This window comes from Protopterus annectens, chromosome 16.part0 (assembly GCF_019279795.1).
Source record: "Protopterus annectens isolate FY-2018-M chromosome 16.part0, PAN1.0, whole genome shotgun sequence".
NCBI classification, from domain to species: domain Eukaryota; kingdom Metazoa; phylum Chordata; order Ceratodontiformes; family Protopteridae; genus Protopterus; species Protopterus annectens.
In genome coordinates, this window is record NC_056750.1 from 610,860,971 (window position 1) to 610,877,462 (window position 16,492).

A 16,492-nucleotide genomic window follows, 5' to 3' on the forward strand; every position below is an offset into this window, starting at 1 on the left:
CTCTAGATTCTCTTTCAGAGGGAGGGTTTTTGGCAGAGGCAGTTGCTACAGCTTTGGGGCCCTGTGAAATAGTTTCAGGATCTGCAATAGGAGCCTTATACAAGTGATAATGTGTGTCCGGGACCCTGTAGTATCTGTCGGGCTTAGCAGGAGCCGGGGGAAGAGAGTCAGGGGCAGTACAAGCATCATTAAATGCATCATCCACAACTGTTAGTACTGGAGGAATGGCTAAAGGCCTATGCTGTGGCAAATGTAAAAAGGTCCTTAGCCTTTTCCTAGAATCTGAAAAATCCTGGCCCTGCCATTGAAATTGCTCTCTCATAGCATGCAAGGTTTCCCCAAAAGAAAATTCCTCAGAAGGAGAGGCAGAAGGAATGGAGTCTTCTGCGTCAGAGTCCTCATATGGAGAATAAGGGCCTTCTGGAGGATTTGAGTTTTCTGAATCATCAGAGGAATAATCTGTAGAAACTGGCTCAGGTGGCTCTGCTCTAGGCCTCTTCTCGGGAGGGGGATGAGAGGCCCTGTCAGGGTGAGGTTGGGATCCCTTGATCAAAGAAATGAGATCCTCTGCCAGGCTGAGCATTTGGGAACTAGAGCTAGGCCTGTGTGAGGGGTTTTAGCAGGCAAGGCCTTAGAAGATTTAGCTGCTTTAGCCCTAGAAAAAGCCTTGATAGACATGGATGCAGGGGGCCTAGCAGCTCCACGTGCAGGAGTAGATATGTCTAAAGGAATAGTATCTGATAAATCCTGGGTGCCTGCTACAGCAGGAGAAATTTCAGTAGCAGATTCAGCCATGCTGTGTGAGGCCTCGGCTGTCGGAGGTATGCTTTCGGCCGAAGGAAGAACCGAGGACTCTGTTTCAGCCGAAACAGAGACACTCGCGGTTGGCTTAACCGTGGTTTCGGCCGAAACCGTGGACCGCGAGTGTCGGTCCTTTTCCTTACGCTTTTTAGCTAATTGTGAAGTCGGAGGGTCCGACAGCATTTTGTAAGCAAAAGCGGGACCAAAAAACTCCTCCGCAAACTCCGACCGACGTCTAAGAGTCCGTCGGTTGAAGGAAGCACAGGCTAGACAAGCTGCTATGTCGTGGTCTGGGCCTAAGCAAGGAAAGCAGTAAGAGTGGAAATCCTTATGAGGTATTTGTTTCCCACAAGTTAAACAATTATTTACTTTTTCTGACATCGGCTGAGGCAAGAAAGAGTCCCCAACGGGGTACTTAGCTTTTTAGAAGTCTTCAGTAGTAGAAATCTCTGGATCTGACCGACCGGCACTTGCGAACAGCTTCTGCTTCGGGCACTGCGCGGCAAGAAAGACTGAGGAAAATGGCGTCGGCTGATGCCTTTATACCCAATTAACAGCAGCTATGACGTCGGGTGAAGTGCGACATCAGCTGAGGCCAGACCCAGACTTTGGAATCCGGCCGACCGAAGGGCTGCCTGAGGCAGGACAACCCATATGTTAGGACTGCAGATGCATCCTTGAAGGACATCACCTGGATTCCCTGCAGCCGGAGATGAGCTGCCACCACTGCCATGCATTTGGTGAACACCCAGCAGGCTGAGGTGAGACCAAAAGGGCAGGGCCCTGAAATGAAACTGATCGGCTCCCAAGCGAAAGCGGAGAAATCTCCTGGACTGTCAATCTACATTTATATGGTAGTATGCATCCTGAAGATCCACTGAGCACATCCAGTCGTTGCTGTGCAAGAGGGGCACAATTGACTGCCCATCTGAAAAGTACAGTTGTGTACACTTACCATAAGCCGGTAGCCCTCAGTCGGCCCGAATACCAGAGTTCTCGGTATATGAGGTCAGCTGGCGCCGGTTGTAAAACTGATGTCAAAATGTCAGATATAAAGGGAGGCAGCCAACGCAATTTCCTCAGTTTTTCTTGCCTTAACTGTCAAGAGCCCCCAAAAGAAGGCTAACGCAGGAAGGAAACACCCTGGAAAGATGTCATACAAAAAATAAAAATATATAGTCTGTGCCTTAGAAAAAAAGGAGGAATGGAGGCTGGGAAACCAGGACTGCAACAATGAATACACTCGAACATCTACATTTATGGTAAGTGTATACAATTGTACTATGTTCTTCGTGTTTCATTGTTGCAGTCCTAACATATGGGTTGATTTCCAAAGCCCAGGAAAAAGACAAAATGGGGGGAAGGGATCACAGATTAAGTATTGGTAAGAAGGCCGTGCAAAAAGTACAGTCGTGTACACTTACCATAAATGCAGATGTTAGAGTATATTCACTGTTGCAGTCATTACATTTGGGTTATCTGCTTGCAGTAGCCCTCAATCAGCCTGATTAACAAAGTCTTGGGTCCTACGTCAGTCGCTGTCTCTTCTTCCATGACGTCAGGGGTATAAAACATGCAGCCGACGTCATTACATCAGTTTTTCTTGCCCCAGATGTCAGGTGCCCCACTAATGGGAAGCAATTAAATCTATAAATATACAAGGTCATACTGCAAACAAAAAAGCAAATACACTAAAAAGCTTTTAAGCATTGAAAAGGAGAGAAGAGGTTTAGCCAAAAAAAGTCAGGGGGCTGGAAGGAGGGTGACCAGAACTGCAACAGTGAATACACTCAAACATCTACATTTATGGTAAGTGTACACAACTGTACTATGTTCTTCGTGTTTCACTATTGTAGTAATTACTTTTGGGTAGATTCCCAAAGCCAAGGATGGGAGGAGGAATTTAGATAGCATTAGGACCAACTATAAGGCCCTGCAAAACTGCAGTGGCAAAGCCAGCTCTGGATTTAGAGAAAATTGGGAAATGGTAATGCTTGGTGAAAGTATGTACAGACCTCCAGGTAGCAGGTCCTAGGATGTCCCTGGTACGTATGCCTCTGAGAAAGGCTGTAGAGGTAGATGCAGCCCTGGTTGAGTGGGGTCTGATCCCCTGTGGGATAGGTTTTCCATGGTACTTATAGCAGAAATGAATGCGATGGCCTATCCATTTGGAAATGTTTTGCTTTGAAATAGCCTTCCCCTCTGTCCCTGCAGCAATTGCCACCAACAGTTGTTCAGATATCCTTTGAGGATTAGTTCTGTTCAAGTAGAATCTAAGTTGTCTGTGCACATCTAAGGAGTGCAGTATCCGTTCCCCTTTGTTCTGTGGATTAGGAAAGAAGGTTGGTAAATGAATGGACTGATTAAAAGCTACACTGGATACCACCTTTGGCATGAAAGAGGGATTGGTCCTGAGAGACACCCTGTCCGCATGAAGGATGATGAAAGGCTCCACTGCCATAAGGGCCTGTAATTCAGATACCCTTCTTGCTGAAGTGATGGCTAAAAGAGAAGCTGTTTTCCAGGAAAGGAATTTTAAATCTGCAGTAGCAGTTTGCTTGAAAGGAGGAAGGGTGAGTTTCTCCAATACAAAGTTAAGGTCCCAGGCCGGAGATAGAGCTCTCCTGGGTAGTCTTAAATTTTTGGCCCCTCTGAGGAACTGCTTGAGCAGTGGATGACAGAAGACGGGAGGTTCTGTGTTATAATGAGCTGAAATGGCCGAGGTGTGAATTTTTATTGAAGAAAAAGACAGGCCCTTGTGAAGCATCTCAGTTAAGTATTGTAAAATCTGAGGTAAATTGGGCACTGCTGTGCTCATCCCTTGAGATTGGTTCCAGGCAAAGAATCTTCCATTTTTCAGCATAAGATTTTCAAGAACTAGGCCCCTTTATCTCTAAAATTACATCCATCACTGGTTTACTGAGGGATGGTGAAGGAGACCTAAGATAATTAGGCAGGCTGCTAGGTTCAGTGTTTGAAGCTGAGGGTGAGGAATATGGTTCTCCTGCTGAGACAGCAGGGTAGGAGTCTGAGGCAGGTGCCATGGGGCCAACAGTGACACACTGCACAGGAGGGGGTACCAGTTTTGGCGTGGTCAGGCTGGAGCAATTAAAATCATCCTTTGTTTTTTTGTTTGATCTTTAGTAGTACTTTGGAGAGCAGAGGCAGAGGAGGAAAGGCATAAACTGATAGGCTTTTCCAGCTGAAGGACAGAGCATCCACCTTCCAAGCTTGTTTGTGGGGAGTCCTTGTGCAAAATTTTTCCAATTGATAGTTCTGGGGTAGGCAAACAGGTCTATATCTGGGCTCCCACATTTGCTTGTCAACATGTTGTAAATCCTTGGTTCCAGTTTTCACTCGTTTGGGTCCATGAGGTTTCTGCTTAGTCCGTCTGCCAGTGAATTAAGTTTTCCTGGCAGGAATTGAGTTTGTAGATGCACTTGGTAGTGCAAGGCTGTGTTCCACAATGCCATGGCTAGTCTACAGAGGGGGTAAGAACGTGTACCCCCCTGCTTGTTTATGTACCACATAACAGTGATGCTGTCCGTCTTTACCATTAATTGTCCTGGAAGAATGTAGTCTTTGAAGGCTGTCAGGACATTCTGTACAGCTAAAATTTCTTTATGACTGATGTGAAGATGCATTTGAATTGGGTTCCATTTGCCCTGAATGCATTTCCCTGCCAGTTGCGCCCCCCATGCATAGTGTGATGCGTTTGTTGTTAGAGTTTGGGCGGCAGGGGTTAATGTGAATGGTAGTCCCTTGTTTAAGTGGCAGGCCTCTGCCCACCAAAGTAAACAGTAAACAAGGAATGATAAGAATTCATTGCTTCTAGATCCTGAGAATGTTGACACCATAGGCTTTTTAGATACCATTGTAGTTTCCTCATATGCAGTCTTGCATAGGGGAATTAGAAGAATGCAGGAGGCCATGAACCCCAAGGCTTGTAGTATTTGCTTTGCAGACAGCAGGGTTTTTTTTGCTACTTGTTTGAAGTAGGTTGTCAAGTGAATTTGTTTCTCTGGCATGAAAGGATCTGGAAGGGGCTGGAAAGGACCAATTCTTAGTAGGCCAGTGCCTACTAAATCTTGGAAGTTGCACTTGTAAGAAATCTTTAACAGTTTGCATAGATTTAGCTTTATCTTCCATCTTTTTTAGAACTTATTCAGCCTTTTTTTTGCCAAACAGACGGTCCTGATGCAAAGGAGCATCCAACAATTTTGCTTTAACATGATCAGGCAGAGATTGCTCCTTAAGCCAACCATGCCTTCTAAGCACAGACCCAGTAACAAGAAGCCCTGCAGGAGGCCTCCAAAGAATCAAAACCACATTGCAAAGTATGCTTTCCAACTTGTTCAGCAGAATGCATTAAATCCTGTAAATCTTTATTTTCCACATAGTCAGGAATCAACTTCATTTTCTGTTTAAGCAATCCAATAATATGCTGTTGATATTTTAACATATGAAATCAGCAGTTTAAATCTCTGATTGCCAAGATTGCAGAAGTATAAACCTTTTTACCCCATCTATCCAGCACCCGGGAGTCTCTATCAGAGGGAGTAGGACTTTTAGCAGTAGAAGCCTTAATACCCTTGGGTCCCTGAGAAATGGTTTCTGGATCTGCAACAGGATTTTTGAAAAGGAACTTGTGGGACTCAGGAACCCTGTAGTATCTGTCAGGTTTGCTAGGAGCCAGAGGCAAGGAATCAGGGGCCAAACTGGATTCCGAGAACACATCATCAATAATGTCTAGTACAGGAGGTATAGCCAAAGGCCTATGCTGAGGTAGAAGAAGGAAATCCATAAGCCTCTTTTCTGAATCAGAAAATTCCTGGCTTTCCCAGTGGAAATGCTCCCTTTAAGTATGCAAAGTTTCCCCTAAAGAAAAATCCTCAGGAGGGGAAGCAGAGGGAATGGAATCCTCTGCATCAGAATCCTCATAAGTAGGTATGGACAAATCAAGGACATTAGAAGAGTCAGAAGAAACAGATTCCTGATCAGAAGATTCATAATCAAGCTCAGCCCTAGGCCTCTTGGGGGGGTGACTACCCCTAATTAAAGTAATGAGATCTTCAGCCATTTTTATTATTTGTTTTTTAGGCATAGGGACCTGAACATGTGGCCAGAGCGTCAGTTTTTTAGACATGGATCGAGATTTAGGCCTTAGTAATGAAGGTGGTTTCGATTTAATATGCAAGTCTGTAGGCCTGAATACACCCTCAGAAGCCAGTGCCTGCACAGCGGCTCTGGACTCATCCAAGGTAGAGACATCTGTGGGTTCCATAGGTGAAGCATCTCGCAGCATACCAGACTCCGAATGGGTCTCAGTAGAGGCCTGCGAATCAGAAGTAGTGAGCATCAGGGGCTGCGAAAGCACCTCACTGAGTACCGGCGAACTGGCGAGTGGCTTAGGAGAAGCGTCGTCAGCAGTTTTGGACCTCAGTGGCCTGTCTTTCTCTTTGTGTTTTTTCGGAATCCCGGTAGTCGGATGGCTAAATGACATTTCTGGGTAAATAAACCGAGAACCGAAATATTTAGAGGCAAAAATGTATCGACAACGGATAGTGCGCTGATTAAATAAAGCACAAAACCGATAGCAAGGTACGTTGTGGTCAGGGCCTAGGCAAGGAATACAGTACGAATGAAAATCTTTATGAGGTATTTGCCACAAGTAATGCAAATATTAACTTTTACTGACATCGGTAAGGAGCAAGAAAAAGTTTCCCCAATGGGTACTTAGCTTTAAGTTGAAGACTTCAGTTCTGAAACTCGAAAATGAAAATTTCAGGAGTCGGCCGACTGGCACTTGCGAACTGCTTCTGCTTCGGGCACTGCACGGCAAGAAAGACTGGTGTAATGGAGTCAGCTGCATGTTTTATACCCTGATGACCTGACATCATGGAAGAAGGGACAGCAACCGACACAGGACCCAAGACTTTGTTAATCAGGCCGACTGAGGGCAACCTGCCAGCAGATTACTCAAATGTAATGACTGCAACAGTGAAACACAAAGAACATCGAACTAAACATCAAAACCGGTAAGGGGGAGGGGGGGACAACTACAACAACACTACCACTACTATTCAAAGGGAAACCTAAACAAGAGAGGAAAACCCCTAAAAACAGAGAACCTATTTACTACCCATGAGGAACTGAGCAGTCTGTGTCTGTCTAGATCAAGAGGCAAATGTGATCTGAGGGGTTAGAGTGCAGATCATCATAGGAGGGGAGGAGCTTGAGCTAAGCTGTTTGTCTAAGTATGCCGGCTCAGATCCGATATTGGATCCAAGACCCTAACTTTAGGAATGGTGACCAAGACAACATCAGATCAAAATGATAAAACACGAATACTAACAGCTATTAAAGTTCAGGCTTATTAAAGAGAAATACCTTACAGCGGTAGCATTGTTACCTCACAGCAAGAGGTTCTCCCGTTCGATTCTCGGCTTGGGAGTGCCTTCTGTGTGGAGTCTGCATGTCCTCTCCGCGGTTGGGTAGCGTTCAAAAGACATGCGTGCGTAAATGGGCGTGCCTTCGTTGAAGGTTGGGCATCGAGCTGGCACCTCGGAGTTTCATAAAAATCTACTGCCAATCATTAGCGGACCGGAGTTCCGCTGTGGCGACCCCTTACCGGGAAAAGCCGAAAGACCAACAACAACAACCTTATGGAACTTTTTAAAATGCTCCACTGGGACCTCACATTTTAATATAAATTGCTACGTTACATTATGTGGTTGCTTTTCTTAAAGGATTAGGTCATTTTATCTTTGTTAAAATCTATAGATTATAACTACATTACTTGTCTTATCTGCATATCAATTATTTCCTAAAAGATCAACAAAAGACAAAAATAAGTTGGTACATTTTAAACATTCAGGTATGTGTTTACTTCAGAAGCACTCACTATTTTCTCACCTGGTGGCATCAACTGTACTCCTGTCACCGCCGGACCCTGAATAGGTTGCAGGGTAGTTGTCAGTGCATTATCAACACCAAGACCCATTTCATTAGGCATTGCTGTACCATCATACTGGCTGTTTTGGTCCAACTCAGAGCTAGGAGTGCTAGAAGAATACTGATTCGGTGTGGCTCTGTCAGAAATGTAACTTATGACACCTTCCTGTTAGTTTGGGGGTGGTGGTAAAACAAAATGTAAAAGAAACATTTATAAGAAAAAATTATGAAAAAGGTACACTTATAAGAAATCTATTTCAATCTACATCTCCCTTAAATATACTTTTACCAGCTAATGAATTTTTGACATCTAACCTAGAATTTTATGTTACAATCTAATTATGCACACATGGTCAATATCTGTACTTGCAATCACTGACTGTTTAAAAGTGCAGTTGTGTACACTTACCATAAATGTAGATGTTCGAGTGTATTCACTGTTGCAGTCATCACACTTGGGTTATCCTGCCAGGGGTAGCCCTCAAGTCGGCCCGAATACCAGAGGCTTGGTATTTCTGCGTCGAATGCTGTCGCTCCAGGACTGACGTCAGGTCATCAGTGGTATAAAAAGGGGCAGCTGACGCCATTACATCAGTTTTTCTTGCCACAAATGTCAGGAGCCCCCAAATAGGGAGCTAGGTTATGGTGGAAGAAAGTAAATAGCAAAAAATCCCTGTAATGAGTGAGGAAGAGAGAAAGTAAGAGATACAAGGGGGGATGGAGGGTGGGAAACCAGGATTGCAACAGTGAATACACTCGAACATCTACATTTATGGTAAGTGTACACAACTGTACTATATTCTTCGTGTTTCACTGCTGCAGTCATCACACTTGGGTTGATTCCCAAAGCTGAAGTAAAGGGTGGAGGCAGTCAAGAAGAGTTGGGGCTGGTCAGTATAACCTGCAAGACTGCGGTTGCAAAGCCTGCCCTGGATTTGGAAAAGATAGGCAGGTGGTAATGCTTGGTGAAGGTATGAACAGAACTCTATGTTGCAGCCCCCAGGATGTCCCTGGTAGGAACCCCTCTGAGAAAAGCTACAGAGGTGGAGGTTGCTCTTGTGGAATGTGTCCTGACCCCCCAGAGGGGGTGGTTTCCCGTGGTGTTTGTAACAGAAATGGATACAGTGTGCTACCCATTTGGAAATGGTTTGTTTGGATATGGCCTTGCCCTCTGCCCCTGCTGCAAAGCTGACTAGTAAATGGTCAATTTTCCTGAAGGGCTTAGTCCTATCCAGGTAGAATATGAGCTGTCTGTGCACATCTAAAGAGTGCAGGATCCTTTCCCCTTTATTTTGAGGCTTAGGGGAAAAGGTTGCAAATGAAAAGATTGGTTGAGAGCCACACTGGACACCACTTTAGGCATGAAAGTTGGGTTAGTCCTGAGGGAGAGCCTGTCAGCATGAAAAATGATGAAGGGCTCTACAACCATGAGAGCTTGTAGCTCAGACATTTTTCTAGCTGAAGTGATGGCTGTTTTCCAAGAGAGGAATTTTAACTCTGCTGAAGCTGCAGGCTCAAATAGGGGTAGCGTGAGCTTTTCCACCACAAAATTAAGGTCCCAAACTGGGGTAAGAGCTCTTCTGGGCGACCTTAAGTTGTTAGCCCCTCTTAGAAACTGTTTGATGAGAGGGTGAGAAAAGAAAGGTGGCTCTGTGCCGTAATGAGCTGAGATGACAGAGGCATGAATTTTAATAGAAGAGTCGGATAGGCCCCTGTTCAGTAGGTCTGCTAGGTAATCCAGGATGAGAGGTAGGGAGAGCTGTGCTGGTTCAGTTCCTTTAGCCTGGATCCAGATGCAATACCTTTTCCAACTGTCAGCACAGGATTCTCTAGTGCTGGGACGTCTGGCTTCACAATACCTTTTCCAACTGTCAGCACAGGATTCTCTAGTGCTGGGACGTCTGGCTTCACATATAACATTCAGGACTTGCTTGCTTAGGCTGGCCACTGGAGGAGAGGTCAGGGAATAAGCTAGGCTGTCAGGTTCAGGGTTGTCAATCGTGGATGCAAGAATTCTCCATTCTGCTGGGTAAGGAGAGTTGGGATCTGAAGGTGGTGTCATGGAGGCAGCAGTGACAGACTGCGCAGTAGTGGGTACCAGTGTTGGCATGGCCAATCTGGGGCAATCAGGATTGCTCGTTTTTTTTCTCCCTTATTTTGAGTAGTACCCTTGTAAGAAGTAGTAGAGGGGGAAATGCGTAGATTGAGAGGTTTGCCCATTGGGAGGATAGGGCATCCACTTAACAGGCATTGCTGTCAGGTTCCCTGGTGCAGAATTTGCTGAGCTGGTGGTTATAGTGGAAGGCAAATAGGTCCACCTTCGGGGTACCCCATTTCTGGGTTATAAGGCTGAAGGTGTTGTGGTTTAATTGCCACTCATGTGGGTCTAGGAGATTTCTGCTTAAGTTGTCTGCCAGTAGATTTTTGGCTGCCTGGCAGGAATTGTGCTAGGAGGTGAATCTGCATAGTTGAAGCCATGTGCCAAACGGTCATGGCTAGCCTGCAGAGTGGATAAGAGTGAGTTCCTCCCTGCTTGTTGATGTATCGTATCACTGTGGTGTTGTCTGTTTTGATTAGGAGAGGCCCCTGAGAGAGTAGGGGTCTGAAAGCTGTCAGGGCGTGCTGAACAGCTAGCATCTCTTTTTGGCTATGTGCAGATATATTTGATTTGGGGTCCAGTGGCCCTGAATGCACCTGCCGTCCAGATGTGCACCCCAGGCATAGTCTGATGCATCTGTGGTTAGGGTCTGGGCAGAGTGGGGCTGTGAAAAGGGAAGCCCCTTGTTGTGGTTGCATGCTGCTGCCCACCAAAAATAATCTTTCCTTAGACAAGGTATCATAGCTATTTTAGTTTCCAGGTCCTGAGAGTGATGACACCAAAGGCTTTTTAAGCACCACTAAAGTTTCCTCATATGTAGCCTGGCATATGGAATGAGTAGAATGCAGGAAGCCATGAACCCTAAAACTTGTAAGATTTTCCTTGCAGATAAATGGGTTCTGATGGTTAGTTGAAAGAAGTAGCCGGTCAGATAGGCTTGTTTTTCTGGAGTAAGGAATGCCATCTGGGATTCTGTGTCCAGGCTTGGTCCCAGGAATACAATTTTTTGAGTGGGGACTAGTTTGGATTTCTTTTCATTAGTGTACCTCAGAGAGGTCAGTAGGTCCTTTACAAAGGTCAGGTGCTGTAACAGCTTTTCCTGACTGTCTGACTGAATCAGGCAGTCGTCCAAGTAGGGATACATTTGAATATTTCTTTGTCTGCAAAAAGCAATGGCAGGGGCCAGGCATTTTGTGAAAACTCTGGAAGCAGTGGATAAGCCAAAGGGAAGTACGGAGAACTGAAAGTGCATAGATCCTGCCCTGAAACATAGATATTTCCTGCCAGAATCCCTGATTGGGATGTTTAGATAGGCCTCTTTTAGGTTTAGGGTGGCTAACCAAGCATCTATGGATAGCATAGGAAGAAAAGTACAGTTTTGTATCTACCATAAATGTAGATGTCCGAACTGGATAGCATCTGCAGTCATAACAACTGGGTTGTCCTGTCGTCAGGCAGCCCTTCAGTCGGCCGGATTCCAAAGTCCGGGTCCGGCTTCGGCTGATGTCGCACTTCACCCGACGTCATCTCTGTTGGTCTTCGGGTATAAAGGCATCAGCCGACGCCATTTTCCTCAGTCTTTCTTGCCGCGTGGCGCCCGAAGCAGAAGCTGTTCGCAAGTGCCGGTCGGTCGGATTCAGAGATTACTTCTACCGAATACTACTTCGAAGACTTCTAAAGCTAAGTACCCCGTTGGGGACTCTTTCTTGCCTCAGCCGATGTCAGAAAAAGTTAATAATTGTTTAACCTGTGGGAAACAAATACCTCATAAAGATTTCCACTCTTATTGTCTGCCTTGTTTAGGCCCAGCCCACGACGTAGCAGCCTGTTCGGCCTGTGCTTCTTTCAACCGGCAACGCTTAGGGCCGGTCGGAGTTTGCTGAACAGTTTTTCGGTTCTGTTTTTGCGTACATTATGCCGTCGGATCCTCCGACTACCCAATCTGCCAAAAAACGCAAAGATAAAGGCCGAAACCATGGTTAAGCAAACCGCGAGTGTCTCGGTTTCGGCCGAAACCGAGAAAACTGATCAAAGTACAGCTGAATCTATCTCTACAACTGAGGCCCCTGCTACCACTCTTGAAACGGCCTCAGAAATTTTATCCACTACGGTGGTTGCCACTGACTTATCAGACACCATTCCCTTGGATGTCTCTACCCCAGCACGTGGTGCTGCTAGGCCTCCAGCAGCCATGTCCATTAAGGCCTTCGCCAGGGCTAAAGCAGCAAAGACTACTAAAACAGTGCCTGTTAAACCCCCTACAACCAGGCCCTCCTCTAGTTCTCAAATGCTTACTCTGGCAGAAGATTTAATTTCATTAATTAGACAGGACAACCCAGTTGTTATGACTGCAGCTGCATCCATGAAGGACATCTGCTGGAGGGTGAGCATTTTGAAGTTTGGTATCACCAGGAAGGTGTTTAGAATTGGTAGATCTAGAATTGGGTGCCAGGTGCCCTCTTTTCTGGGTACCAGGAAAAGTCTGGAATAGAAACCTTGGCCTATCTGGTCTGCAGGAACAGGCTGTATTGCCCTCATGGAGCAGGGAATGAACTTGGTTTTGGGCCTCTACCCACTGGTTTGGAGGAAGATCTGGGAACCCTTTTGGGGTTGGCAGTGTGTGGAAATAAAATTTGTACCCCTGGGACACTATGATGAGGACCCATCGGTTGTTGGTGATGGAGGCAGGGCGAGTTATCTGCATGGGAGGCAAGTTTTCCTCCTAGGGGCATAAGCAGGTGGGCAAATGTAAGGGGTGGAATTGAAAAGTCATTGTGAGTTATTTCCATAAGAGGGTGGCTTAGCACTCCCTGTTTTTGAAGTGGAGGTACTCCATTGCTTAGTATTCTGCATTCCCTGGGACTGCTGTCGGGGGGGATCTACTTCCCCTAGGTCTAGTCTGACCTGGCATTGAGGAGGCTGGAAAGGACCAGTGTTTGGAAGTGGCAATTCCTACTGAATCTCAGAGGCTGGACTTGCAAAAAGTCTAACTGTCTGCATAGATTTAGCTTTTTCTTCCATCTTTTTTAAAAACCTCTTCTTGGTGCCAAACAAATCGTCTTTGTTCAAAGGTGCGCCCAATAATTTTGATTTGACATGGTCTTTCAAGGTCTGTTCCTTAAGCCAAGCATGCCTTCTAAGTAGAGTACCTGTGACTGATGCCCTGCAGGATGCTTCTAGGGCATCAAAGCCACATTGCAAGGTGTGCTTAGTAACTTGGTTTGCTGAATGCATAAGCTCCTGTAATTCTTTACTTTCTGCACAAGCTAGAAAGGTAGATAATTTTTGTGTTTAAGGAGTTCCACAGTATGTTACTGGTATCTCAGCATGTGGAACAGACAATTTAGTGCTCTAATAGCTAGAGTTGCAGAGGTGTATACTTTTTTACCCCGTCTGTCTAAAGCCCGGGAATCCCTGTCCGAAGGGGTGGGATTCTTAGTTGTGGCTGCTTTTATTCCTTTAGGTCCTTGGGAGATGACCTCTGTGTCAGCAGTATGATTGAAGAAAAGAAATTTGTGCGAGTCAGGGACTCTAATACCTGTCAGGTTTCCTGGGAACAGAAGGTAGGGTGTCAGGAGTTAAACTTGATTCCATGAAAACATCGTCCACAACATCCACAACAGGAGGAATACTTAAGGGTCTGTGCTGTGGTAAATCTAAAAATGCCCTGAGTCTCTTTTTGGACTGAGGATAATCCTGACATTCCCAATGGAAATGATCTCTCAAAGTATGTAGGGTTTCACCAAAAGAAAAATCCTCTGGAGGAGAGGCAGAAGGAATGGATTCCTCTGCATCTGAATCCACATAAGCAGACAAGGGCATGTCTTCATATTCAGAAACCTCAAAGTTGTCGGACTCCTAGTCAGATAAAGCTGATGGGGACGAGTCTTTTTTTCTTTTAGAAGGGGTAGGCTGGCTTCCCCTAATAAGCATGATAAGGTCTTCCTGCCATTTTAAGCATTTGAGACTGAGGCATGGAAGCAGGTGCTTGAGCTTAGGTCATCGTTTTTTTAGGTGTAGTTCATACCCTGGGCCTTAGAAACTCGGTAGTTTTCGAAAGAACTGAAGACCCGAAAGAAGTCGTCAGTTTTTGTTGAATTTCAGTAGTGTGAAGAACTTTCTCGGAAGCCGGTGCCTCCTCAGCAGCTCCGGACCCATCCAAGGTAGAGACATCTGAAGGATCCTTAATCAAAGAGAGTCTTGTGGCATTCCGGACTCCGAACAGGTCTCAGTAGTGGCCTGTGAATCCACAGAAGTGGGCATCAGGGGCTGCGAAAGTGCCTCACTGAGTACTGGCAAACTGGTGACTAGCTTAACGGAAGTGTTGTCGGCAGTTTTGGACCTGTGCGGTACGTCTCTGTCTTTAACCTTACGTTTTTTTGAAAGTTCGGTAGTCAGATGGCTTAGCGAAGCCATTTCAGAATACGGAGATCAAGAGCAAAAGTATTTAGCTACAATAAGGGCCCAACGACATATAGTTCTGGCGTTGAACAATGTTGATGTTGTGGTCTGGGCCTAAACAGGTGACACAGTAAGAATGGAAATCTCAGTGTGGTATTTGCTCTCCACAGGCAAGACAACTGTTAACTTTTTCTGGCATTGGTTAGAGCAAGAAAAAATATCCCCAAAGGGGTACTTAGCTTTAGAAGACTTCAACTTCAATTTCGGAAAGGAAAACACAGGTAGCGGCTGACCAGCACTCATGTGAACTGCTTCGGCTTCAGGCTTCTCAGCAAGAAAGACTGATGTAATAGTGTCGGCTGCCTGTTTTTATACTACTGATGACCTGACGTCAGTCCTGGAGCAACAGCAACCAACACAGAAACACTAAGCCACCGGTATTCGGACCAACTGAGGGCTACTTCTGGCAGGATAACCCAAGTGTGACGACTGCAACAGTGAAACACGAAGAACATCCAGGGGCTCCAACTCTGCTGTAAGCAATGGAAATGCACATCAACTGATCATCATCAGCTTGCCTGCAAATGACATCACTGCAAAACAAACAAATGGAGGCATTGTGGGATAGGGCATAAAGTACAGTTGTGTACCTACCATAAATGTAGATGTTCGATAGTATTCACTGTTGCAGTCATTACTCTTGGGGTTATCCTGTTGGCAGGCTACCCGCAGTCGGCCTGAGTTCCAAAGTCTAAGTCCGGCGTCGGTTGCTATCACCTCTTCCCTGACGTCAGTGCACCAGGGGTATAAAAGATGCAGCCGACGCCATTTTCTTCAGTTTTTCTTGCCCCCACATGTCAGGTGCCCCAAATAGGTAGGCTGAAAAATATATATATATCAAAAAGAAATGCATAAACAAAAATAACATTTCCTTCATCTACAAGTAAATACACCAAAAAGGTTGTATACGATAGAGAAGTGCAGATAAGGCCCAGCAAAGAGAAGGGGGATGGTGGGTTGGTAACCTGGACTGCAACAGTGAATACACTCGAACAGCTACATTTATGGTAGGTACACAGCTGTACTATGTTCATCGTGTTTCAGTGTTGCAGTCATTACTCTTGGGTTGAATCCGAAAGCTGAGGAAGGGTGGCTGGGCTAAACAGGATTAGGAGAGGCTATGAGACCCTGCAGAACTGCAGTGGCGAAGCCTGCTCTAGACTTAGAGTAGAGAGGCAAGTAGTAGTGCTTTGTAAAGGTGTGCACTGAACTCCAAGTTGCAGCGTCTAAGATTTCTTTGGTTGGTACTCCCCTGAGAAAGGCTGCTGAAGTGGCTGCTGCTCTGGTGGAATGAGGCCTAATGCCCTTAGGCACTGATTTGCCATGTTGAGTATAGCAGAAACGGATGCAGTGGCCTAACCATTTAGAAATAGTCTGTTTTGAGATAGCCTTTCCTTGTGATCCTGCAGCATATGACACTAGAAGTTGCTCAGTCTTTCTGAAAGCTTTAGTTCTGTCCAAGTAGAAGCGTAACTGCCTGTGTATATCCAAGGAATGCAGAATTTTCTCCCCCTTGTTCTGTGGATTTGGATAAAAGGTAAGCAAGTAAATGGTTTGATTGAGGGCCACACTGGACACCACCTTAGGCATAAATGTAAGGTTTGTCCTCAGAGAAACCCTGTCTGGATGAAAAATGATGAAAGGTTCCACCGCCATGAGTGCTTGTAACTCCGAGACTCATCTTGCAGAGGTAATGGCTAGGAGCAGACCTGTTTTCCAGGATAAGAATTTAATATCCGCTGTTGATGCTGGCTCAAAAGGAGGCAGTGTGAGTTGTTCCAAAACAAAATTGAGGTCCCAGGCCGGAATTGGTGCTCTCCTTGGGGGCCTAATGTTTTTGGCCCCCCGAGGTACTGCCTTATTAAAGGGTGAGAAAAGGTGGTTCCGTATTGTAATATGCAGAAATGGCAGAGGCATGAATCTTAACTGATGAGAAAGAAAGGCCTTTGTTCAGCATCTCAGTCAGGTATTGTAAAATCTGAGGAATGTTTGGTACAGACGTGTCAATGTCTTGTTCCTTGTTCCAAGCACAGAATCTCTTCCATTTTTCTGCATAAGACTTTCTGGTACTGGGCCTCCTGGCCTCCAAGATAACATCCATAACTGCTTTTGAAAGGGGAGTGTTCATTATGGCTACATTATCCAGCATGCTGCCAGATTTAAGGTCCTGAGTTGGCT

The 16,492-nt window shown here is 45.6% G+C and overlaps 1 protein-coding gene across 1 annotated transcript in view; it reads right to left on the reverse strand.

Moving 5' to 3' along the window:
- The window catches only part of SEC16A (SEC16 homolog A, endoplasmic reticulum export factor), a gene marked incomplete in the record, with an annotated part of 1,997,470 nt that overhangs the window by 1,030,934 nt on the left and 950,044 nt on the right, over positions 1–16,492 (reverse strand). The window contains 1 exon segment of the mRNA XM_044058481.1: positions 7,717–7,921. Coding sequence (XP_043914416.1) covers positions 7,717–7,921 — 205 coding nt within the window.